Source organism: Marmota flaviventris, chromosome 10, assembly GCF_047511675.1.
Source record: "Marmota flaviventris isolate mMarFla1 chromosome 10, mMarFla1.hap1, whole genome shotgun sequence".
In the NCBI taxonomy this organism is placed as follows: domain Eukaryota; kingdom Metazoa; phylum Chordata; class Mammalia; order Rodentia; family Sciuridae; genus Marmota; species Marmota flaviventris.
The window spans coordinates 71230177-71258014 of NC_092507.1; the positions used below are offsets into that span (position 1 = coordinate 71230177).

General features: G+C 39.2%; 1 protein-coding gene across 1 annotated transcript in view; it reads right to left on the bottom strand.

Annotated features, from left to right (window-relative positions):
- Positions 1 to 316: 316 nt before the first annotated feature.
- The window catches only part of Lpar3 (lysophosphatidic acid receptor 3), a 47783-nt gene continuing 20261 nt past the window's right edge, over positions 317 to 27838 (bottom strand). The window contains exon 2 of the mRNA XM_027935245.2: positions 317 to 725. Within this exon, the coding sequence (XP_027791046.1) occupies positions 397 to 725 (329 nt within the window). The 3' untranslated portion in view covers positions 317 to 396. The remainder of the gene's footprint in view (positions 726 to 27838) is intronic.

Sequence of the window (27838 nt, forward strand, 5' to 3'; positions counted from 1 at the left end):
CCAGGGAGAATGGCTACAAGGTGGCGGCAAAGCCCACAATGCTCAGCCAGCCAGCTAGATGCTCTGAGCAGTTCACAGGACAAGCAGGAAGACACTGTGCTGTCTTCTCTCTTTCTGTGCATTTTCACCAAATGCATTGTGTCTTCTCGTCCCTGCCCATGCTTTTAAACTATGAAAAACAATATATATATATATATATATATATATATATATATATATATATATATATATATATATTTTTTTTTTTTTTTTTTTTTTTTTTTTTTTTTTTTAATTTACCAGTGATTAATTCAGACCTCAAATAACACTGTGCATGGGCTTTGTTAGAGACAGGTAACCATTCTTAACAGCTCTTTCCCCAGGGGAGGCCTGGAATGAAGGAGAAGTGTCCACAGTTTAGGAGCTGTTTTTGTTGCAGACTGTGCTTTGGCTAATACTATCTTCCGTATACTGGCTGCCTGTGTCGCTCCTGCTGAGGACTGTGGAGGGGATGCGGGAGGGTCGCCTCTCTGGGTTGTTCTCCTGAGAAAAGCAGCAGATCATCTTCTTCATGGTGCTGTACATGTCCTCATCTTTGTAGGAGTAGATGATGGGGTTCATGACGGAGTTGAGCAGCGCCAGTAGCAGGAACCAGCGTTTCACATGCTGCACGCCACACTGCGTGCAGCTCAGGCCGTCCAGGAGCAGAACCACCAGACCTGGGGTCCAGCACACCACGAATGCCCCTGGAGGGAGAGAAGAGGAAGCAATATGGACTCAGACTTATTCAGGATCCTTTTCTCCTAACCTTCAGTTTATGGCATCAAGGGACCACGAGGATTTGTCAACTGCAAAACAAACTTTCAGCTTTCATTTGAGCATTTGAGACCTGGATTTGTGAGAGACAAATAGCTGGGAACCTCCTTGATTATCAATCATATAGGTTTCACTATCTCACCTGCTTACCCAGGTCTTGTTATTGTTCAGAGCTTACACCAACCTCCTGCTTAGGAAAACCTATACCCACATGATCTCCAGCAGTTCTCTGACCCACATTTGACAGATGGGGAAACTGAGACTCAATTCCAGGGAGACATGGGGGGAAGCCTCTCTAACACTAGGATCACACACCCAACCCTATCTGCTGCTATTCTCTAAATCAGACATTCTAAATGCTTTCTTGAAAATAGGACACACCGTATCCATGGTGTATTTCCTAAGGTTTTAACTAAGTCACCCGTTCAAAAATGCTATTCTTTACAAATTCATGCCAATGCTTGGTAAGCACTGTATTTTTTTTTTTTTTTTTGGCATCTCCACAGGTCATCTGCTTAATCATCTGGCCAAAAATAAAATTTTCCTAGGAGGGTAGAAAAGTGCTTTTGAGACTCCACAATAGAACAGAAGATTCTTATTGTCTTCTTACCCTGTAGCCCAAGTCTCTAGCTATTGGAGCAATTTTACCTTACTTGCAAGTTTCCTGAAAATTTTCTTTTAAAATATAAGTCAAGGATGCAATATTCTGCACTTGGTTCTTATAACCAAGTAGCAGCTAGACTTTGTACAGTGCTCAGTGAGCTAGCACTGGTGTGAATGACTTCCCTTGATTAACTCAGGACTATAATATGAGGTCGGCATTATTATTATCTCTAGGAAATGGAGACACCAAGAAAATTATGTAACTTGCCTTTGTTTTAATAGCTCTTAAGGGACACTTAATTTTGAATGCAGGGAATCTTTTGCCAAGGGCTATGCTCTTGGCCTTCATGTGACCTGACCTCAGTAGTGTGATGTGGTTACTTTCTTCAGTTTCCTTGTCATTTCCAAATACACTTGCTTATTCATGTGAGGAGCTCTACTAGACAGCAAAGGAGGTGACGATCATGTACTCAGGGAGCTAAAATGCTGGACAAAGAATAAGCAGATAATTCTATAAAACCATAGCAACAAATAGTTACTCTTAGTGGATAGAATTAATCCTGGGCAGTTTCTTCTTGTTGCCTTTATTTTCCTTCTAAGAGACAGAATGAAATGCCATGAGCTCACTTTATGAGCCACCCAACATAGGCAAAATATTTCATTTTTCTGAGTCTTCATTCTCTCCTTTAAAAAAAATAAGATGATAAACTTAACTATGTGGGGTGGTTGTGGGGATCCGAGGTAATAGAAAATGGTGCTCACCAGTATGCTCGAGGCAGCAAAGGCCCTGAGACATTAGGTGACATACTCCACAGCATCACGTGTCAGAGCCGGGATTTGCACCCAGGATTTGCACCAGAGGCTGTACTCCTGTCCCTAATCTGGGATGCTCAGTGGTGGGCCAGAAACTGTCTTATTACTAAAGTGAGTGACGGGGGTACTTCTGGATCTAAAGTTCCTTTTGAGGTATGTCACGTCTGACCATGAAGCTGCATATATCATAACTAAGTTATGCTTTGACATGCAATAGAAAGAATATCTGGCCAGAAAAAGGAAAGAAGGAGAAGAAATGGGGAGGGAAGCAGAGGAGAAAGGAAAGGATGGGAGGAGAGAGTCTGGATACAGGGTAAGAAGAGAATAAAAATCTGCTGATCTTGTCTTCATAGTGCTTCAGAAGACCAATGAAAGACAAGTTTTCTTTGACAGAATGGCCCCAACACACCAGGCTGCTAAACTAGGGAATAGATGCTTCAGAGACATGGCCGTGAGGTGAGAGTGACACTCCATGGCAGTCACCTGGGGAAACACTCTGGTACCCAGAGGCCAAGGTTTCAGCTCAAATACATCTCTGGAGGTAGGCACAGTTAACTTAACAGTTCATTCTTTAGAGCTTTCTTCCATATGTCAGTAGTTAGATATGAGCCTTCACCCCAAAATCTTTCAAAGACAAAATGTCAGGAATGGTTTTGGTTCTGGGGATCTGTAATCTTGGAGAATTCTTAGAGGATGTCAGAAATACACAAATGAGCAATTGTCCTAATTCTTTAAAGTGGAGGGGAGTGTGTGTGTGAGAGAGAGGGAGTAATCTTGGAAGATACAGATCATTTAGTCTCCTACTAATCCTCAGTAAATTCTAGAAAAAAAAAAAGCTAAAAATAAACTTTTTGACTGGGGATATAGCTTAGTGTAGCACTTATCTCGCATGCAGAATGCTGGGGTTCAACCCCATACAGCAAAAATAAATAAATATATAAATAAACCAACAAATTCTCTTTAAAAGTGAAAGAAAACTAAAATTAAAAAGTAATGTTTTTTGAGCCAGGAGCCATTGTGCACACCTGTAATCCCAGTGGCTTGAAAGGCTGAGACAGGAGGATCACAAGTTCAAAGTCAGCCTCAGAAAAAGTGAGGTGCTAAGCAACTCAGTGAGACCCTGTCTCTAAAATTAAAAAAAAAAATACAAAACAGGGCTGGGGATGTGGCTCAGTGGTTGAGTGCCCCTGAATTCAATCCCCAGTACCAAAAAAAAAAAAAAAAAAAAAATGACCACAGAGGTGAGAAACAGCATGAGGCATATGGGGAATTCCAAATAGTTCAGGATGGTTTTAACCCAGGTATGTGATTGAGGAAGTAAGATGAAGTCTGAGAGGTCAACATAGGCCAAATTCAGAATGCTGTGAGCAAGATGCAAAAATTAAGATTTATTGTATAGATCAGACACTAAGAGCCTTTTTCAAAAAGGAGTTGATCCAGGGAACGAAGCCTAAATGCCTTCAGGCATCCACTGTACGTAAAGAATTAACTTCTTTCCCAAGCTTGTAGGTGGTATGATTTATATACTATCCTTGATAGGATTAGGACAATATTTGTGTTCCATGATTCATAAGCAAACCCAAATGAAAAAGGTTAGATCAAAGGTCTTTCAGACTCAGTAGCAAGTTGGTGCATTGTGAAATCCATTTAGTGGATTGCAACCAGCAATTTTTTAAGAAACAATATAGAACAGAAAACATCAGGGTGCTGTAAGTTTACTTCAAGAAATTTGTTTCCATCACACACACAAATGTGTGTGTTAGTCTGTGATTCAGAATGTACACTATTTCTTACTATGAGTCTTTTTTTCTTTAAAGAAAAGTTTTAAATCTACTTCTATAGATCACAAACTTTTTGTCTGTTTGTTTGTTTTAAGTAGAGGAATACTTTTCCCAAAGGAGCTCTCTCATTACACCTAAAAGCCAGGTTTCTCTGACTAAAGAAAGAGCTGGGGAAGGAGATATGGCTAATGCTCTGCAGGGCAAAATTCCCTCTCATCTTCTAACTCCAAATGCTGCCCCCATACACACATGTATATTGAGGTACCTCTAAGGAACCTTGACAACTCATTGATCATAGTCTAAAAACTACTGCTATAGAATGATAGTTCTTTGAAAATTTCTAATCAGAGGTGGGATAAATCTTTTATTTTAAAGTGAAGTTTTACTCACATGCTCAGGGTGGACAGGAGGCATGTGAAACTAGATGCCTGTTCCCACCTGTGTTAGAATCACCTAGATGTCTGCTTATCATGCAGATTCCTGACCCCCCCCCCCCCCTTAAGTCTAATCAAATGAGAAACTGATGGAGGTGTGATCTGGGCATTTCCAATTTTAACCAGCTCCCTGGGAAATGCTATAGCATGGTAAAATTTGAGAACCCCTGGTCCAGGCAGGGAAACACATCTAAAGAAGGGCTAAAACCCCAGGGGATCCAATGAGGATCTGAAGAGGTAGTGGCTGAGATGGACAGAAATGGATGGGTTTGAGGGGGGAGTAAGCAGGAAGGCACTAAAGACTTGATGAGTACTTGGATCTAGGAAGTGAGGGGGAGGAAAGAATCTAAGGTGACTGGATGGCATCTGGCTGTGAAAAACAAGTGGAGGAGACAGAGGAGGACTAGATTCAGAAGGTGACAGTGGTTCAGCTTTAGGCATCAGGCACTTAAGGGTATCTGTGGTTCCTTCATGGGCAGGAAGCAGCCAGAATCCTGGGTCAGAACTCAGCGCTCTAAACACAAATGTTGACTTGGGAGTCACCAGCAATAGATGGCAACTAAGTCCATATGTCCTTCCATTAATAAATATTTACTAAGCAATCATCTTCCATGTGCCAGCTACTAAAAGTGAATGTCTTCATAATGAAGCAGTCTCACTTCCTTCCATTGCCAAGTGACAGGTCAGTTATATTGATCAGATACAGTTACTTTTAATATTAATGGTGGTTTATGTTCTTTCAGTACCTGTGTAAGAGACTCACTAATAGTCCAATTAGACTACAAATGAGCTTTCTGCCAATAATCAAATAAACTAGTTGGAATGCTATTTTCAAAAATCAATAACATGAGTTCAATGTTAATTTTTAAAGTATAGTGAATCATATACTCGAATATTCAATTACAGTACTGAGATGACATTCTAATGACTTCAATTTAAGTAATCAGCAACATCAAATTAAGAACTATTTCACTCTTTGGAAAGTACAATTATAAATGAAAATATTGGTGACAAGTGAAATAAAAGATCTTTCTAAGTTTCTAAATCAAAATGAAGTTTAAATAATCTATATGTCCCCCACCCCAATTTGGAAGTTTACAAAACATCTCAAATAATGCCCTGGCTAACACCTCCCCTCCACAGTGTAGGAAATAGTAAGAGAGAAGAGCACTCTAGCTGGGAGAAGTGGCCTCATTGGAATACATTTAAGACAGTTCAGCATTCCTGGGGTTTTGGTGACAGATAGGATATACACAAGAGTGGGATTCTAAGTTGCATGTAACCTGATCTTCAGGATTCATACTTTTCTATTCCATGTAGTTACACTTGTAGCCATATTTTCATTTGTTTAAAAATTCACACATGTAATTAACAACAAAAAAAATCTTGACATGTGAGTGGCACACAAAACATCCATAATGATAAAAACAATCACACAAAATAGTCTCACTTTGGCACATGGACTACTAATTTCATCAAACAGGAAGATATATTTTAAATCTGTTCACTCTGTTATTCTTTGTTTTTGGTCCAGGAAAAAACAGCAATGCACAAGCAATAATACTAACTTACTAAGCCACAGGGCTGTCTGATTTACTAAAATAGAAAATTACAGCTCTACATAAAAATCAGGTTGTGAACCTCATCCTAGGGAAGTGCTGTTTTTATTTGAAAAGAAACTTTAAAAGTAAAAATTTAAAGTAAATAGCTGTTTGGGGTTGGAAGCATCATAATGTGGAAGTCATATTAACAGAATATTCAAGGGAAAATGCTCTTTGACATTAAAAAATTTGTTCAATTTAAAAATAGTACATCTAGAGCTGGGGTTGTGGCTCAGTGGTAGAGCACTCGCCTAGCATGTGTGAGGCACTGGGTTCGATCCTCAGCACTACATAAAAATAAATAAAGATATTGTGTTCATTACAACAAAAAAAAAAATTAAAAAATGAAAATAACACATCTAGATGTGATGTGCATTCAATTCACATTCAATCACAACATTTTAGAAGTTCAATAATTGAAAGAATAAATTTTCATAATACGAAAATGTATACTTTTAGTAAATCTGACTTATTTTATTGCAGAATACAAGAAAGCACTAAAGTATTGAGATAGATGATGAGCAGTTAAACTTTCCACAAATAATTCATTTGACACCATTGTTATGACTGTTGGGTCGGTCTTTTGATTCCAACAACCAGTTTTAGACACTTGTTTTAAATTTGTGGCCAGCTTTGGAAAATTGAAAATCTTGATGCCAAGAGGTTATGAGGTAAAGGTTAAAGCAGAGGCATGACAGCCTAAACCACAGCTAAGATCTAATTCTAGTGTTTAATTCTAGACAACAGCTGGAAACCATAAACTGTATAAATAAGAAAACACCATTTCCACCTCCAGATTCTACTTTAAGCATCATATGGATTGACCAACAATACTCAGCATCTCACTAACTATTCTATCAAGGGCTCTCTAGCTTCCAAGAAAAGGTGTGAGGTCAGCTGCATGCATTGGCAGAGCAGCAGCTGTTTGCCTTAAAGAATGACAGATCCCTACCCACCTGCCCAAGGAGTTCAAGTGCCTCCTTGTGCAGTCATTCCTTTGGATTAGGAACATCTCTGTTGCACTTCACTTGGAAATGCTAACACTGAATGAAGGCATGTGTTATTTTATCACATGAACTGCCATTAGCACAGAACAGGACCTTGGGGAATGTAAAAGGAATACCCTTGATGGGGTTGAAAATTTTGAAAGGATTATAGCATGGGGTACTGCACAGGAAAGTTCACCCAGATTCTGGACATGCAGATGGTACAAAATGCCATTCCGAATGGCAAGTAGCATGAATACAAGTAACAATAAATATTGGCGAGGATGTGCAGAAAAGGGTACACTCATGGATTGTCAGTAGGACTGCAAACTAGTGCAACCACTCTGGAAAGCAGCATGAAGATTCCTCAAAAAACTAGAAATGAAACTACCATTTGATCCAGCTATCCCACTCCTTAGTTTATATCCAAAGGCTTTAAAATAAGCATACTGCATTGACACAGCCACATCAATGTTTATAGCAGCACAATTAACAATAGCTAAGCTATGGAACCAACCTAGGTGCCCTTCAATAGATGAATGGATTAAGAAAATGTGATACACACACTCACGCACACACACACACAATGGAGTATTACTCAGCCTTAAAGAATGACTTTATGACATTTGCCAGTAAATGGATGGATCTGGAGAATATCATGCTAAGTGAAATAAACCAATCCCCTAAAACAAAGGTCAGATTCTTTCTCTGATATGTGGAAGCTAATCCAGAATTGGGTGGTGGGGCAAAGAATAGAAGTTCTGTAGACTAGATAAAGAGGAATGAAGGGAAGGGAGAGGGATAGGAAAAGGAAAGATAGTTGGAATAAATCTGACATAACTGGTGAATCTTACCATGATTTACTTCCACAAGAAATTAATCTAAGAAAAAAACTATAGTAGATAGCAGAAAAATCAAAAGAGGGAAAGAAGCAGGGGGTGGGGAGAGAGAAGAAGAAGGAGAGGTACTAGGAACTGAATTAGAACAAGATATATTCCATACTTGTATAAGTATGTCAAAATACATTCTGCTGTCATGTATAACTAAAACGAACTAATAAACTAATGAAATAAAATAAAATTTAAAAAACACCATTCTGAGCTCAGAGAGAGGGAACAGGAAGTAGTGGGAAATGGAGGAGTGGGTTGAAACCATGATGAGGTTAGAGATGAACTTGGAAGGAACTACAGCATGGCACAGCTTAGGAAAAATAAAGTCCTGAGAGAGCTACCATTTCCTGTCCTACTCCATGGCCACTGTCACTAACTCCTCATGACTCTCTTATAGCACAGGGCCCAAACAACCTCTAGCAATCAAATAGACTTTGTCCTTGAGATGAAATCCCCTTAACATTTCTGTTAGAGTAAAAAGCACAGGCTTGAAATCAAGTGGATCCTGAGTTGAAATCCTGGTTTAGGAAGCAGGGCAAATCAGTTCACTTGCCTGTGCCTTCGTTTTTTTTAATTGTGAGATGAGCATGATGATGTGACCTGACAGGATTTTTTGTGAGAATTTAATGAGATACTAGGTGAAGAGAACCCAACCCAGAAAACATTAGTTCTGACTGCCCAGATACTGTTGGTTACTTCCTGTGCTGTGCTTCTTGCATGATTTACAAGCAGATCTGGTAAAGTGCTTTAGCTGCTGTTGTGTGCTCACTGTGTGCATGAACACACTCATGTGCTGTCTTAGACCATTTTCTGCTGTTATAATGATTGCCACAGACTTGGGAAATTACCAACAACAGAAGTTTATTTGGCTCACGATTCTGGAGGTTGGGGAGTCCAGGAGCATGGTACTGTCTGTCATCTGTGTTACCTGATAACATGGCATAAAGGCAAGCAAGCAAGCATGAGACAGAGAGCAAGAAAACAGGGCTGGACTTACATCAAATCCACTCTTGAAATAACTAACCCACTCCTGGAATAATGACATCAGTAAGAGCAACTAAGAGACAGAAGAAAAGTTCATCTGGGGCTCATGGATTCAGAGTTCTCAGTCCATGGTTGGCTGCTGAGAGCCATAGCCAAGTAGGCATTTTTGGTTGAAAGGTGCCGCCAGCAAGCCATTGAGATGATAATGATTATGTTAAGATGTGCATTCAATTGGAGATTAGACCCCTGCTGTCCGCCTTGGCCTGCTACTTTGGAGCTCTGGGGGACTCCCGGAGAGTTCCCATTGGTTGGGGAAGTGCGGTAGGAGGGAATTCCGGAGGAGGGATTTCCTGTTGGGGTAGTGTGTCCTGGGAGAAGGCCGCGTGCATGGCATTCGCGGGAGTTTTGGAGATAAAGTTTGTTCCTGCTTGAGTGGTTTGTGATTTTGTGCCCAGCCAGACTGCGGCAGTTGGCCAATGCTGTTGCTCTATGCCCAAGGTAGAAAATCATAGAGGAAGGGTAGCAGAGGAAAGATGCTCCCCAGCCCCCATGGGAGCCAGGAAGCAAAGAGAACAAAAGGAAAGGGCCACAGGGCAGATGAACCCTTCTAGGACACCCCCACCCCACCCGCAGTGACCCACCTCCTCCAGCCATGCTTATAGTTACCAACCAGTAATCTAGTCAAATTACTAATCCATCAAATGGATTAATCCACTGATTGGGTCACAGTTCCCATAATCTAATCATTTCATTTCTGGACATTCCTGCATTATCACAGGACTTTTCAGGGACACCTCATATCCAAACCATAACCTGATGGCAGAGCCCTCCTAACATAATCACCCCTTAAAGGTCCTACCTCTTAATCCTGGTACAGTGGTGATTCAAGTTCAGCATGAGTTTTGCAGGGGATGTTCAACCCATAGCACATGCACACACACAAAAATTATTACATTCTTCTGTTTCTGTATTCATTTGGCTGCCCTACTAGACTGAGAACCTTGGGGAAGATTCCTTTTGTATTTTATTCGACTTGGGACACCCAGTGGTTAGCCAAGTGCCATACACCCACTAGGTGCTTAATGAATTCTTGTTGAATAAAGGAGTAAAGGATCTTGATTCAAGTCCAGACTTAAAACTACAGTATGATTTTTTAAATCTTCCAGTTTCTTCATCTGTATATTAATGGGATTGGAAAAGAATGACCTGTAAGGCTTCTTCTGACTCCTATAATCAATGATTTCCTTTAATCATAGTGGATACATAGTCCAAGCAACTGAATAAACAGGCAAAAATGGATTCTCTGCATGGTACCAGGCAAAATAATTTTGTGTTAAATTTAAGACGCATATCATGTGATTCCAGAAGAAACTGTTGTCTTGATGGAGCACCAGATATTTGACATTTATTTAATATACAGTGAACATTTGTTCAGTGTCAGACACTGCTAATCACTGGTAACATCAAGACAAAGAGGTAGAGGATATGGGATTATTGTGCTGGGTGTATACAAGGTGCTGTCAGAACAGGGCCTAATGGTCTCCACCAGAGTTATAATGAATGTCCTCTGTAGGGGTCACCACCACTTGAGTTTTCAAATGGGTAGAAATGTTAAGACTACCTCTGGCCATGAGTTATAAATAAAGGAGACACAAAGGGGGACCACTGAACTGTGGCTCCTTCCCTAGAACTGGACTTCTCTCTGCTCTACTATGTAGTCTTAAGTCCACTTCATTATGTTTATTTGCTCCCCCTGATTTCAAGTACATCTTTAAACAAAATATTTCCAGGCTTGATAATGACTCTAAGAAATTTTTAACTCAAACAAAGAAAAGTCAAAGAGGCAGGGCCTGGCCTGTGTTGGCCATCAGAGACGTGGGCAAGCCCTCAGGATCCCAATTCCCGCTTACAGTGAGTACTCGGAAATATCTGACAATGGGTAAAGGAACAAATGAATAAACAGAAAAAGTTACAAAGCAACCAGGCTAAGTACTAACAGAACCCCACAGGCTATTTAAATAATGCAAAATCCTGCAAATACACACCATATGGACATCACATCACTCAAGGGTAAGGCTTCACAAGGTGTGCACTGTAATATTCCAGAAAATGTCATTCACAGAAAATACAATGATGCTACTGCCCCTGAAGTCATCCAATGCAATGATTCTGTGCTAATGGTAACATTACTACTCAATAGCTCCATAGGTATTTCATATAAAAATATTAATTATTTTTACATATATAATACATAATAGCTCAGTAGTGCTCAGCAGCTGTATCTCAAAAAGAAAAAGGTGCAATTTTTACAGATAGTCTGGAGAATATCTACTAACTCACTTTATAAATTCCAAGTTTGTCATTTCTGATGAAATGTTGACCAGAAAATTCAACAAGAATGTTGGTTAAGATTTTAGGTCAGAAACACTCAGAGAGTACTGCAGGTCTTCAAACTCCTTTTTCTTTTCTGGTTGTTTTCTCAGGTCCCAAGTACTTTTTTCTTTTTAAGATTTTAAAAAATCCTTAGAAATATAGGTACTTATAATGTATCTAAGTGCCTGAGAAAGCTAAGATTAAAAATGTGTTGCATATGAAGGCTCAACTAACATATATGTATGATTTATCCAAAGAGTGGTACAACATGTGGCTGTTGAAAGCAATAATACTCATGTGAAATATGTTCATAATTTATTGGTTTTTTAAAAACAAAAAACAGACTACAAAACACTATGCACAGTAAGACAGCATCCTGCCTAAATAAATTATTAACTTATTAAATAGACTGATTAATCAATAAAGCACATATCATGTATATTTGTGTACTTAGAAAAGATCCCAAAACAGATATCCAAAAACCCTAGCAGATACAATCTCTAAGCAGCATGATCCAAATGATTTTTATCTTCTTCTTTACACTTTTCATTGTCTTAATTTTTTTGTCATGAGCATATCTATCTTTGAAGTAATACACCTTCACTAAAACCATTATGGGAATAAGTACATTTTCACTCACTACCGCGAGAAACACCATAAGATTGATTCCACATTGAGAATCTAGAAGGTCATGAGTACCTTTCCCAGTGAATCTTTTAATGGCAAGATCACTCCATTTTGTCTACAGCTAATTCACTAAATAGGAAAATGCAAAACAAGAGTATGAAGGAATCACTGCATGGTAAAACCATGCCATAAGCCTTAAAGTAGAACCAATTATGAAATCAATTATATAATTGAGATTTGTCATTATTTAATTAGAAAAATTATTAATTGGAAAAATGTATTATTAAATGGAAATTTTTTATGAATTGTTCATTAAGTTACCAAAAGCACAAAAGTTGAAGAAGAAAAAACATCCTCTACTATATACTGAGCCAAAAGGTCCTGAAGGTTCACTTCTCCTCTCCCCTTAAGAGCACAACTACAGCTGGTCACTCTCTGAAAACAGGGTTGAGGCAGATGGAAGCCACAGATTGCCTATTATGGGTGTGAGGGATGCTAGCCTCCTTCATTTATCTACTCTCAGAGGATGATCGTTCATGCAAGTCCACCTCTCAGATAATTGAAGATTAAAATTTTTCTTTGAGAAGTGGAGGCTACTGACCACAAGTCTGCTTTTCTTGATAATCGTGGCACTACTGTGAGCATCTATTACCCCTGGAGCGAGTGATATCACTCCACAGCTTCCCTTCCCTTGTTCTTTGGCTCTCAGTTATCCACACCCAGCAGTCCAGGTGCCTCTAACAAGCCCTGCTGCCCACTTCTAAGGTACAGTGGGCTTATAATGCAAACACATTTGCTAAGAACTGCAATTAAAAAGTCCATAAGGCCCTGAAGAGTGACATCATATATAAAGCATATTGAAAGACATCAAGACAACTATTTGTGTTGGGAGACCATTTTCCATGATGAGTGCTGGTGCCAGAAGATTGTCAGGGGCATCAGGAAAACACAATCCATCTCTTTGTGGGTTAATTTTAAGACTCTCTTTCATAAAAGATAGAAAAGCAATGTACCACAATTATGTCTACTTAAAATCAAGTCAAAACAAAACAAAACAGCTTACCCCCATTGCAAGAGGAAAAAAAAAACAAAAAACGGTTATTAAGCAAGTAGTTGGTAGCTCAGCTCCAGAGGTCCATCTGAGCTCTGGACACTGGCACAAGAACATAGGAAAACATAGTCACCTTTTTTTTTTTTAGCCCCCTATTCTAAGCCCACATGTTTGAATGTAGGCTAAGCCAGCTCTGAACACACACAGATGTAGACAGCCTGTTGTGAGTACATACACTACTAATTCTTAAATAACCAGCTTCTCCAATAACTTTCATTTTGCTTTTTAATGCTTTTTGTTGCCAAGAGGTGTGTGTGTGGGGGGGAGAGAATCCAAATAACAAGGACCTATACTTTTAACTCAGCAGGGGTATGATTCAAAGGACCATTCAAATTCTATTGAATACCTCCCACTTGTTACTTCCGATCATATCTGACATTTCCCGAAGCTAGTTGTAATAGTATTTACCCTAATTTGCTTCAAAGGAATGTAATGTAACTTCATCTTTGTTTTCTAAGGACTTATTTTTCTAAGTTAACTTTGTAATATACAAAGCAATGCTAATAAGAGCACAGTACTCAATCCCAAGAATATGGCCACAATCACTGATTAACTTCTTAGCGGGCAGCATGTAATGCCAGAGGTATGCCTATGGACTGCTTTCCCAATCTCTTGCCTCAATTCCTTAGCTGTCCTACTGCCTTCTCCACCACCTATTCTTCTCAGATGTTCTTATTTATTCACTTTTCTTCATCTTCTGTTTTTCCTCGGGAATTCTCATTGTATCATATTTGTGATAGCAACCCCACCTAACTAGGTAACTCCGTCAAATTTAAACGAAACTCACTTGCTTCCATTGTTCAGAACCTGGGTACAACATTGCTATCTAAGGATTTCATGCATTACCTAACAGATATTTAATGAGCCTCTACAAGAGGCCAACATTAGTGCTAATTGTTCAGGACACAAGAAAACAAGACAGACACCAGCTCTCTCCCAGTCAGTTTCTGACTTCATTGGCAACTTTTCAAAGTTCAGATATAAATTTGCCTCTTTGGAGAGGTTTATTTTGTGTCAAATAAAGTAGTATCCAGTCCAATCAATCCCCCAAACATTATTCTGTTTGGTTTCTTTGTATTACTCTAGGCAGTTATTTTGTTTATGGGTTGGTTGGTTGAGTGATTTATTGTCAGCACCCCAGTTGCAAAGTAAACTTAAAAGTGGGGACTTTGCCCATTTATTTCACCCTACAGGCACTTCCCATGTGTTCAGTCCCACTGAGTCCTCCTCTGAAAATTCTGATTTCATGAATCTGGAGTGAGGCCCAAGAGTAAGAATGTTTAACGAGTGCCCCAAGAAAGCCTCATGCTCAAGGGAATGTGGGAAGTACTGATTGTTTTACAAACCTAGATCTTGAACTCTCATCTACAATCCAAAAATCTTATGATCATATCTGCTTTCATCCCACTAAGGGAATGGTTTCTCAGGGGTCCTTTTGCTGTGACGAAAAATGTCTTCAATGCTGAGATATTCTGGAGGCTCCTGTGAAATGTAATTTGGTAATAATGAATGTCCTGAGCCTATAGGAATTTGTGAAAAGTCATTGTCAGTTAGGCTCATGCTCAAGAAAAAGAACATGATCATGCTGATAACTGACTGTGATGAGCAAACTATGCAACCAGAAAAAGGAAAAATACACATTATCTGGAAATATTTTCATGATTTGTATTGAGAAAACTTCCAAAGTTTGACGTAGGAATATGGGAGAAGAGTGGATGAGTGGATTAAGCATACAGTAAGGAATAAAGCAGAAGATGGAAAGTGAGGAAGAGGACAATAAAGAGGTTGCAGAAAGATAAAAGGGAAAGGAAAGGAAGGACAGATATGACAAGCAGATGCCATTGAGGAGTTCCAGGAGAACCTGGAAATGAGAGAAAAAAAGGTTGCCCTGTGAATTAAACCTGAAACCAAAGTCACCAGACAGAGATGTTATAGACCTCAGAATTGCAAAACCTCCACTGCTGTCAGACCAAAGGCTACAGCAACTCATGGGGGCTAGCCATGTCTACAGAGACCCTGTTCTCTCTGGGAGAAAAGTCCTTGGTCTAGGTCAGTCTGTTCTTGTGGCTGGGTGGATATTTTTGTTGTTCTGATTCTGTTCAAAAGGCAACTTCTGATTCTAATTGGACTTGCTAGGTATTGAGTATCCGAACCCCTTGGTAATTATATTTCCTTTGGATGAAAAAAAAAAAAAGGTATTCTCATTAAACACGTACCACACATGGGGGAGGGGGTAGGGAGTAGGCCAAAGGGAGGAAGGAAAGAGGCAAATGAGTTCTGATTCCCATTCTTCCTTTACATTCTTCCCTCTGCCTGGTGATCTCATTCTTTAAAGGCCAGCTCATCAGCCACGTCTTCTGTGATGTCTTCCCCAGTCAGTCTCGCCCAGATGAGTCAAACGTTCCCCATTTTCCAAAGCATCTGTGGGCTATTGCCCATGTAGCCAGCTAGATGGAAAGCACCTCAAGGGCAGAAATTCACCTTGTAATCCCATACCCGATCTGGCCGGATGTTTAGTAGGTGGCTCAGTTTTCAGGGAATCAGGACGTGGAAGCTGAAATGTCACAGAGAGGATACCCAAAGGTACCACAGTGGAAATGAAAATGTTTTTCCTGCCATTTTTCCACCAAAAATGACTCATTCCACTGTACCATCCTCAGACAAAACAGTTCCCAAGCAATCAACTGATCACTTTTTGGTGCTGTCAGGGCTGCAGTGCTTCAGGAGTCCCACCTGATGAATTCCCCCAATAGCCAGGTCTGTTCCCACCCTTGGCAAGTTGGTTGGTCAGAATTCAAAGCACACTTCTATTATGAGGACACTGATATATGTGGCTCATAAGTCTCTCATGAAAGCCTATTTCACCCACCTATAGTTAATCACTTTATAAGCAATTGCAGATTTTGAGAGATTTCATTTGCCGTGGTTGTATTCATTGATTTATGCTTGACAAGTTATATTCTTTTTACCTTCACTAATATTTAGGAAAAACTTCCCATAATATTCTCCAAACTGTGAACCTTACTTTGTGTAAGGCCCCATCAGGTGCGCTCGCTCGCTCGCTCTCTCTCTCTCTCTCTCTTTTTGTTATTTCTTCAATACCCTTCAGTCCTTTCCCATCATTCCAGATACATTTGATGCCTCTGTATTTGAAAACAAGATAAACTAAACCTCAAAACACAATGGATAGCTGGGCTATAATCCCAGTGGCTTGGGAGGCTGAGGCAAGAGAATTGCAAGCTCAAAGCCAGCCTTAGCAATTTAGCAAGGCCCTAAGCATCAGTGGGTCCCTGTCTCTAAATAAAATACAAAATAGGGCTGGGGATGTGGATCAGAGATCAAGTGCCCTTGAGTTCAATCCCCAGCATGCCCCCACCATGATCCCCCTCTCCAAAAAAAAAAAAAAAAAACTCTCCATAAATGGGCTGGGGTTGTGGTTCAGCGGTAGAGTGTTTGCCTAGCACGCGTGAGTCACTGGATTCGATCCTGAGCACCACATAAAAATAAAATAAAGGTAGTGTGTCCACCTACAAATTAAAATCTCTCTCTCTCTCTCTCTCTCTCTCTATATATATATATATATATATATATATATACATACACACACACACACACACAAAATGGAGTACTTTCTTCACCCTAAATAATAGATCTACATTTATACAACATATACATGCATACTTGAAATATATATATATATATATATATATATATATTGGCCTTATGTTACATACAAATAAGTATATAATTGAGTTGATATATTGAGTACTGGTATAAATTCCCTCTAGAGAAAGCCTGAAGCTTCCAGGCCCTTGGGTGGGAACACTATTCCCCATTAAGACATTGTTCCTACTGTTTCAACTGAACTTAGTTTCTATCACTGTTCTAGAAAGTAGGCAGGGAGCTTAACCATGAGGAGTACTCACACTGGCAATGCTACACTGCCAACCATCATGATATCCCATTTCAGAACACTAATGGAAAATGCCAAAGTACTTCTTGCTCTTGTTCTTTCCCATAACTATCGACACATTTTTAAATCTCTGTTATACATGTTGGGAAGTCAAGATGACGTAAGGGACAATTCCTGCCCTTCAAGCATTTGTCTTCTAGGTAGGGCAAAATGGACACACACAGGAAAATAACTGTCATGAGATAATAAATGACACATGTTAAGTGAAGAGAATGGGTGGATGTGTCAGGAACTCAAAAGAAGAAATTGCACATTGGGGCCATTGAAGAAGACATGATAGAGAAGATAGGGCATGAGGGGATCATGAAGGAAATACAGGAATTGAATTATTAGGAGGAAGAATACTCACAGTTTGATCCCCTGTCCCCTGGCCAAACATATAAATATACCAAACATCTTCAAGACGGGGCACCACATATGGTGCCATAAGAATGACAAGGACTGGAGACTGTTACCAGATCCCTGGGAAGCCAGGGCTTCTCTCATTTGAAAGAGTTTATCATGATTCAACAGAAGCGCCTGGAGCTTTTCTTCCAGTCCCTCTGTTTCCACATTTGGGCAAATCAAACACACTGAAATCACATTACATTGCGGTTTGAAAGAATCCTCTGTTTAAAAAGTTTCTTTACTAGTATTTCATTTATTAGTATTTGATTACTTAACTAGTAATCAAATGAGATTAGTAAGTCAAAATGTGTAAACAACAATAAATATTTTGCAAACTATTAATCAACGAAGAAGAAACTTCTAAATGACATAAAAACAGATGCTGAGAGAGATTGTTCAAGGTTTAAGGGAGTCTTTCTCTGAATTAGAGATGGTCTACATAGGTCCAGGTTATGGAACAAATCAGATGCCCTAATTTCACCAAAGGGAGTCTGGACACTCTCTCACTGAAACCATGGAGCTGAAGACATCTTGATACTCAAGTAGCACAAATCTCATCTTCTGGTCCCTTAGGACTCCTCTCCCCATGGAGAACACATCAAAACTTCCTCTTTCAACATGTTCCTTTTTATTTTCATGAAACAACTGTTTGTTGTTGTGTATAGTGACTAATGTGGTATTTTTACCCACTGATAGAGATACACTGGTGGATTTACTAGTTAGGTAAACTTGGATAATACCCTCTAAGCCGTGTTTCCTCAGCCACAAAACAGTCAATAAACCCCTCTCCAGGGCTGGAGAGGACCGAGAGAGAACGCAGGTAGAAGGCCCTTCCATATGGCATCTGGTACTGGCTCCTCTCATACTTGTGATGGTGGCCCTGGCTCTCTTACTATTACTCCCAGATGCCTGTTTTGATCTGAAACTTGGAAACCTAAGACAGCTGGTCAGAAGCACAATATGGTGCTGTGTTTTAACATCCAGGCCTCTAGAGCCAGACCCCGGGGTCTACCACTGCCCCATGTTTATTTGATCTACGAACCCACATGTACCTCAGCTACTCCAGCTGTCACCTGGGGATGATAAGGATGCCCACCTGCTAGGTGGTTGGAAGGGCCAAGTGACTTACTTTATATGAGGCTTTGTGTGTGTGTGTGTGTGTGTGTGTGTGTGTGTGTGTGTGTGTTTCTTTTTAGTTATACATGAGGCTGTTTTTGGTGTTGATGCTGCTCTCCAACTTTAACAATGGTCAAAATCAAACTCAAGAGTTTGGATAAAGCTGGAAAAATACTAAGAAATCAGAGCTATCTGAGTTGCAGAAACTAGCTGTTGTTTTCTAAGGAATCCTAGAGGGGTATTGATTTTTAAAAAATAATAAATTTAGTTGTTTAGAACAAAGCTATACAATTGGAAAGACGTGAAAAAGACCTAAATGCTGAATCCATCAAGTCAGCACACTTCTATTACAGAACTAACAAAGCTGCTTTTTTAAATAAAAAATTTATTTATTTATTTAGTTTTCATGTCAATTTTCTCCACTAAACCATATGTATCTCAAGGACAGGGACCACATATAGCAAATTTACTTTCTTACTTCTAGTTTTTAGCATGCCTGCCATACAGCAAGAACTTGATCAATATTTAGTCACGAGTGAATGATCACATGAGTGAATGTATGGATGATTTAATGATACATGTAGATATTTGCCCAAGTGCAAGAAGAACTTTGAATATTAATGGACCAGCATTTGACCCTTGGGTAACCAGATGGGAGCTAATGGCAGATGAGAAGACAGATGAACAAGAGTGCCATTCCTATAACCTGGAACCTCAATTTTGCAATTGCTGTGTGTCTATTTTTACTAAACAGAGGTTATATTATGAATCATCTTGTTTGCTTGGCAATTCTAATCAGTTCAGTCAGAACAAAGGCATTTCATAGGCCTTTGGAAAGATCATTTTGCTTTACGCAGATGATACATACCTAATTAAAGTATTTATGCCTAGTTCGAATGAGCTCAAATCTTTTTTCCATACTTATAAAAAATGCTTACTAATAAATCTAATAAATTTTTTGGTAGAATCACAGACTCTAAGACTTGCCAGAATTTGTACAAGTTGTCTATCTGTCCTCCCACTCTATGAAAGAATCTGCTAACTAACACTATGTACAAGGGTCATCTAACGGCTACCTTAACACCCAAGGAAGCATTCACTCCTCTAGGAAGGCAGCTCTATTTTTAGAAAAGTCTGATAATGGAATAAAATATTTTCCCCTATTTTCTATCCTTTAATCCTAGTTATAACTCCCAAACCTGTGAAATAAAATAATTAATTTTTCCAAGTAACAATTCTTTAAATGTTTTAAGGTAATTGTTGTGTCCTCGGATCTTTTCTTCTTTGGAGATACTTTTCAAATTCCTTCATATATTCTGAATCCTTCAAAACCTCAGTCAGCTCCTATTGGTACTGACTACACTAACAAAATTCCTATTAAACTATGAGCTGCAGAACTGGCCTTAAGAGCCACCATAGTCTAATTTGTATCCAGAAAAAAGCAAAATTATATCTTGTCCAATCCAAAATTCTATACATGCCCACGACTGCCTTTCCCTTTCAGATGATAAGAGCCCTCTACCAGTGTACTTGTGACAGAAACACTGAGGTCTTTGGTGTCCTTCAAACATGCACTGTTGTTAAGGAGTTCTCATCTTTGTGTTCACGTAGTTGGGAAGTGCATCTTATCCAAACATAATGGCCATATCTATTCTTACAAAATGCTATCACTTTGGGGGGATATCATTCTGCTCTGTTGATGGCTGTTTGAAAGATCTTATCTCACATGTTATTCTTCCCCCTTTTTATCTCCCATGTATTTTGCCACACACAGCTTTATTTATTTATTTATTTTTATATCTTTCCTAAATCATTGCTGTTTTGCTCAGGAAATACTAACCAAGTGCAGGGTTCTCTAGCACACTTCAACATTCTTGCTTTGTTGACTTTGATCCTGTGTCTTCAGGTCATCTTCAGGTGTAATTGCTCAGTTATTGATGAGTATCCTGACTGTTCTATCACCCTGCCTATAATTCTTCTCGGCCACCAGAACATGATGTCCAACTACCTAAGTCCTTCTCAACACCCACTACACAGCATCTATAGATTCTCTTTACCTGATCAGAGTCCATAACACAAAGTGTAAATTGGGTTAACTTGTTACTTATGTGGTACCTTAATAATACCTATTTTGTAATTTTGCTGAATAGTTAAGATTCTTTTTTAAATATTAAAATAGAAAAGCAATACACATTCATGTCATCATTTTCTGACTTTATACAAAACTGCTTATATTTATAAAGTATTCAAAATCTTCTAACGTTGGTCAGAATGTAAAAATTAAAGTTCTATTGTTCAAAACTGTAGCATTCCTTATTTAAATATACACTCTGTCCTGGGAAAGAATAATAACTTATTTCATTTTCTATTAACTATATTAACATTTTTTTGGGACTCAGTGTAGAATACTAAAGTGTTAAAACCATTGTGTTCAATAGTAACAATAATGAGTATGCTTTCTAATCATCTCATTTTATAGATGAGGAAACTGATACACAGAGGTATAAGGAAACCTTATTAGTGAATAATACAACAAAAGCTCATCTATTCTGAAAAAAATCCCCATATTCTTAAGAAAAAAATTCTAACCAAAAGGAAAAGAGGAAATAAAAACCTTGATATGAACACATCATTTTAATTATTTAAAGAAAGAGAAAATTCCCCTAGGCTGATCCCATCTAGTCAGTAAATATACTTTCTTACAGGATCTGAGCCAGTTTGGGACTAACAAAAGAAGGATTGGGTGTCTTTTTCCATTCTAGAAAGAAACAAGATGACATCAACTCTGATAAGAGTCAACAGAGGGATGTGTGAAATGTTAAACCAAGGTTGGAATTTCTCTTCATAAACATGGAAATGTGGCTCATTAGCAAAATCTGTATTTTGTGTGTGTGTGTATGTGTGTACATATATATATATGTACACACATACACACACACACACACACACACACATATATATATATATATATATATATATATATACATACATATATATATGCATTTTAGTGGATTACAAAATTTTATTTATTTATTTATTTAAAAAATGACAGCTGTGGGGCTGGGGTTGTGGCTCAGCAGTAGTGTGCTCCCCTCGCACGTGCGAGGCCCTGGGTTCCGTCCTCAGCACCACATAAATAAATAAAATAAAGACATTGTGTTCAATTACAACTAAAAAAAATTTTTAAAAAATGACAGCTGAATGCATTATAATTCTTATTACACATATATACCACAATTTTTCATATCTCTCTTTGTATATAAAGTATTTTGACAGCCAATTTGTGTCTTCATACATGTACTTTGAATAATGATGTCTATCACATGGGGAGTAGCAAGGATGGTGTTCTATGGAGATTTGTTAAATCACATCATATTACACCAGTGGGGACCCCAGTGGCTGTCTGATTCTGCTGAGAGCCACGGCTGAGTCTGTATGGCCCCTGGCATTTTGCCAACAGTATTGATTGACAGGCGAGGCATTACTATCCGCCTCTGCCGCAACTTTTGAGTTCTTGCACTATTTTGGAGTTCTCCTGGGGATTTCCGGGGATTCCCCGAGAGTTCCCATTGGTTGGGGAAGTGCAGGAGGAGGGATTTCAGGGAGAGATATTTCCGGCTGGGGGTTCCTGGACAAGCCTCGTGGCGTTCAGGACGATTCCCCGGGAGCTGTGTGAAGTGTCTTCCTACAGTTTAAAAATAAAGTTTGTTCCTGCTTCAGTGGCTAGTGATTTGTGCCCAGCCAGACTGCGGCATGATTCAAGGAAGATATTTCACAAATAGTACATCAGTTTGTGGACACTAAAAAGGATGGCTGAAAAACTAACAGTGATAACAAAATAAAGACACAGGAGTGCAGCGAGACCAGAAGAGTCTGTACAGATTGTAAGCAACTTTCACTTTCCTCTACGTAGCACTTCTTATCTGGGCCACTGTAAAATCAGTGGGGATATGGTTTCTACTTTTGTGTAGAAACTTATGTCCTTATTTGCAGAAAAATGGGTGACAAGACTGTTGTTTGAAGCTAGAAGAAAAATGGTGTGATTCAGAAATGACATCCTTGTAATACACACAGTTCCGTATTATGACATCTACTTGTGAAATATCTTCCTTGAATGGTTGAATCAGACAGCCCCTGGGGTCCCCACTGGTGTAATAAGATGTGATTTAACAAATCTCCGTAGAACACCAGAGCTCGGCAAAACACTCATTTTAGCATGTTTTGGGGCATAGAGGGCATCAGGCCAACTTTGGGAGATACAAGTTGTACTTACCACCCACCTGGGCAGGCCCTGGAGGCTAAAGGACAAGCAAGAGATCCTTAGGGCAGGAGGTTTAAGGAGGAGGACCACTGCTGCCAGCAACCCTGTGCCAGTAGCCTTAGCATGAATGTTAAGAAATCTGCACCAGCCAGTATGAATACCTGAACCCATGGTGGAGTCATTCACAGATCAAACCTCCCCTTTCACAGTTTATACAAAAAGCAAGTCTGACAAAGCTTCTTCCCTGTTGAGAAGTCTTCCAGAAAAGACCAACAGTCCACAATCTGGCAGGCAGGTCTTCATGACTTTGCTCCAATGGATTGACCCACCAGCCTGCTTGCTCCTCTGAGTAACCCCCTTTTCACCCTTAGTCCTGTCTTCTGTGTTATTTGCAGTGTCTTGGTCTGGCCATCCTGTCTTTTATTTCTGAGTCCCTGAAGCTTCCTCTGCCTTCAATATCATCTACAGACCTACAGCCCAGTTCCTCCCACAACTCCACAGCTTGCAACACTCGGTTTAATAAAAATAGTAGCTTACACTTACTGTGGGGTGTCCCATTGAAAAAAGTTTTGTACACTTGGTTATTTAGTCCTTACATCTGTGCTTTGAAGTATTATGACCATGTTACCCTTTTACAGATGAGGATGTCTTGGCAGTTTAGGGGACACTTGGTCTGGGAAGATTGTGTGAGATTTCTAATCAGGGGTGCTCCTTCTGTGTGCTTCCAGAGTTCCTTGTTGATCATAGAACTGACCATGATCTGTTTTCACAATTTTCTGTACCATGGACTGTAAGTCCTTAAGGGAAAAGACAAGTCTGATTCTTGGTAGCTTCATAGATGGAGCTTAATGAATGTTTGTGAAATAAATAAATAAATGATAACAACGCTCCGCAATATGGTGTGTTAGGAGCATACTCTGGCACCAATGTGTTTGTATTCAAATCTCAGCTCTTCCAGTACTGACTGTGTGACCTTGAGCAAATTATTTGACTTCTCAGCTTAGTATGGGGATAATGATAATCTGTACTTCAGAGAAGAACTAAATGGGTAAATATCTGTGGAGTGCTTAGTTAAGTGCCTGGCATATAGAAAGGATTATGAAAGTGTTTGCTATGCTATTATAGGCATTTAATGATAATGAAGAAACTAAAAAGCACTTGTTAAATGGGATGAATATCATTAGCTCAGTTTTACAGGCAAGAGGAATTATAGAGATAAAGTGACAATCCTCAAATGTATGCTGGTCCTAGAATTAAATATCATCACCCAAAGATTTGTTACAAAACATCAAATACTTAGCCTAAGGATTCCTTACAAAATACCTTATCAGTAGACTTTTGAAACAACAACAAACAGCAGATGAATGAGTAGGATCCTAACAAACTCTAAAGAGGCAATGATCTAGAAGTATCATTCAGCGCAAGCACACCACTTACTCATACGAAAGATAAACTCCTACACATAAGAACAAAATTAATAAGAAACTTATAAGGAAATGTTACCTTAGGTTTGTGAGAATGTTTAGGACCAATGAATTTTCATCTCTGGGGAAATTTTCAGAACAATTTGCAACCTCAGACCTCAATAGAGGATTTAGTGGTATACTCTTCAAAGTAAAGCAGATGTCTCATTAAAACAATAATTAGGTTTAAGAAAAGATATAACCAAAGGAGTCAACAACTGTGTGCCAGAGTTTTGTGGAGTAATTAAATACTGGATCGCTTGTTGGGGACACTGTCTTTTACTGGAATGGAGACTTCTCTTTCTGAGAGTAGTGACTGGTTCTCACCAAAGGAGACACAGAAATCTGAAAGATTTGAGTTGACCCTTCTCTGAGCAATCCAAAGACTTGTCCTCATGTCTGTGACACATTCCAACTTACTTGTGAAGAAATGATAACTAGAACTTTTACTATAAATGGAACCCAGGCCCTCAGTCCTGAACAGTTGTTCTATGAAAATAATACACCATTTACTGAGGTTCACATCTTTTTTGTCCTAGATCACAGATCAAACATGAATTCTGAAACTTCCTTTTCCATTTTTGTGATACATATTAAGACCTGCTTAAAATGTTAGCAAAATCATGAAAATATTTACCTAAGAGATTTTCAAGGACAACCCTAGGTAACATGGTTCTTTATATACTCATTAATTTAATCAAAGCCTTTTGAAAAACAAAACCCCATTGCTACTACAACTCTGGAGAGTTTTTGGATTTCAGTAAAAAGGAATTTGTCCTTGAGAGGATGAAGCCTCCATGAAGATTCTAGGCAATGTTAGTCTCCAAGTTTCTGTCTCTGCATTGTCAGGTTTTCAGTGAGTACAGCTCCATGTTTTGAGATGAAAATGAGCACCTACAAGTCAAAGATCCCCACTTCTAGGGTAACTACTGCTCTCTGCATACCCCTCCATTAATCACTCTCACATCCTCATCTATACAATTACACAGGGGAGACTCCTAATCTTACTCCTGACCAAAATCAGTTTCTTCTTTCTTCACACTGGACCCAATAAAAAAGTCCCTTTCCTAGACCCCAGTGTCTGGCCAGACTTGAATGGTCTAAGGGTGTGTGACTGATTCAAGGCTGGACCAGCTGGATTCCTCTATAGAGAATATGCAAATCAGAGAAAAAGAGAGACTTTGATATATGCACATAGGAGCTAAGGTATTCCTGTTTTCCACTGCATAAATAGAAGGGGGAGGGGGGCATAAGTTGGCAAAGGAAGAATAAAATAAGCATGTAGAGAGAAATTGAAATGAGAAATGAATAGAAAAATTTTCTGGATAACATAGGTCTTTCCAAGCCTGGTTCTAGGCTATTCTTTGAAAAGGTAATCTCTATACCCTTGGGTTGTATGAGGCACCCCTATTCCTCTCCTTTTTCACTTCAGCTGACATGGCATTGTTTCTATTTTTGCAATCAAAATATGATTGATAGATGAATGAAACGCTACATCTAAGTCATTTAAGTCTAGGGTCCCAAACTGAAATATATACTTTTTATTCCAGGTAAGTCATTACCACCTATATCAAATCAAGCATATGTTGTAATTGTAAAGTTCCAAACAAAAGAATCAGTCACTGGTCAAAGGCCAAAAGTGCTTCCAGGGAGTTTGCATGGGTATGTGGGTGATTGTAGTATGTAAACGAATGAGAAGACACCATTTTCCTAACATTTCCTTTCGCTTCATAAGTTAGAGCTTTGAAGAGATGTTTTAAAATAAATGCACTTAAGTAGATTAGTTTTCATTTTGATAAAATGAAAAGTATTAGTGCAAATTATAAACCTCATCAACCGGCTTATTCAGAGCACTCTTTAAAAATCGTCCTCTTTAAAAAATTATCTGTTGGAGGACTCATGAGCAAGCACATTTTTTTCTTTATGTAGGTAAATGAGGGTGGATTTGGGAGTTGCTTTTAGAGCAGAAGATAATTATAACAGTCCTATGTTTGAATTTCAAGTTCAATATCACATTTGGCATGGATTTCAAAGTCTACCAGGGGTGCTGCTGTATTCACAAGGAGGTTTTTCTTGTTTGATTCCTCTTGCATAACACTCCGAGAAGCGAGCAAAGAAAAAAATAGAAAAGATTCCCTACATGTTGAGACCTGGAGGAATTAGTGTGCAGGAAACAAAACCACACAATAAGCTATACTTCAGTCTCTATAAGCTTTCTATCAAGTCAATTTCATCCTCTCCTTAATATAGGTTTAATAGGCTGGGACCAAATGCTGAAGAGAACATGAACTTTTGACATGGTCTTAACGCTGCTGAAAGACATTGAGCCTGGGTTTGTGACAGGGCTAAGCCATAAGTCCACTGCTATGGAAGCTCTGCCTGCAGGAAATTCCAAGTCCATCCTCGCATTTAAAACAGCCTTTTTCTTTCACCTCATCCTTTCCTGCTGCTGTCAGCCAATGCTGGGATCTCTAAGGAGGGAGTGGTAACCATCCTGAGACTCAAGGCTGGTCAGTGGAAGCTCTGTGACCAGCTTCCAATACACTTCGTCTGCACCTGTGATTTCTTCTCTCCAGGTTAGAAAGCAGGAAGAAGGACCCATCAGTCCTGAGGGTGTTGGTCTAACCTCTTTCGCCCTAGAGGTGCAGTGGGCCTGTTTTGCCCTTGTATATAGTCCGCCATGCACAGTCTTTCACTAGGTAGAGAGGTTGTACAAAACACAGCATCTGCTGGATGTTGGCAGAGACTTGCTGGCAGATTTAAGTGTTAACATCCTGCTCTATATTAACAGCATTACTCTTCTAGAGAGACATGAGGAGTTCACAAGTTCATTCGCCTGAATGTGAAATTCTACAAAGAAAGTGAGTAGCCCAGTTTTCCCTCTTCTGACAATCAAAGTCAGTGCAGCTTCAGGGCTATTTCTAGAAGCTGTCAAACTGGTTTCTTTCTCAGGCCTTTTGCACTTGCTGCTGTCAGCTCTGCCTAGATGGAGCTTTCCCAGGTCACAGCATGGGCTCAGACTTCACTGTGCTTGGGTTTCTATTCCAGGGTCACATCAGCAGAGAAACCTGTCAGGGCCACCCTGTCAAAAGTAGCTTCACTGCCCCCCCACCCGCCACCATACCCCACTAATTTCTTTCTCTGTCTTCTTTTTCATTGAAGATCTTAACAGTACTTGATGTTACATTCTAATTTATTTATGGTTAACCCACACTAGAATGTGAGCTCATGAAGGAGGGACTTTGTCTTGTTTAACACTTTATTCCCAGGGTCTAAACAGGGCTTGGCCCATAGCAGCCCTCAGTAAGTGTTACTTGAATGAATGAATAGGAATGGAAGCCAAATACCTCAATTTCTAGCATAACATCTGCTTGCCTTCCCGTCAGCTTTAATTTACCCTTTTATGCTTCCTCCCTTTTTTGCTGACAGGGACAATAGATGGATAGCTCTTTCCTTTCAAACACCTTGTGTTGAAGCAGGAATCCTTCATTTAAAGGTACATGAGTTATAAAAATGTAGTATTCATGGAAAACATAAAGAGAAAGATTTATTGCACTGTTTGTGGGAGTATAGATTAATGCGATTCACTGGAGAACAATTTATAAATACCTAATAAAATTGTAGAACAGGTATTTTCTTG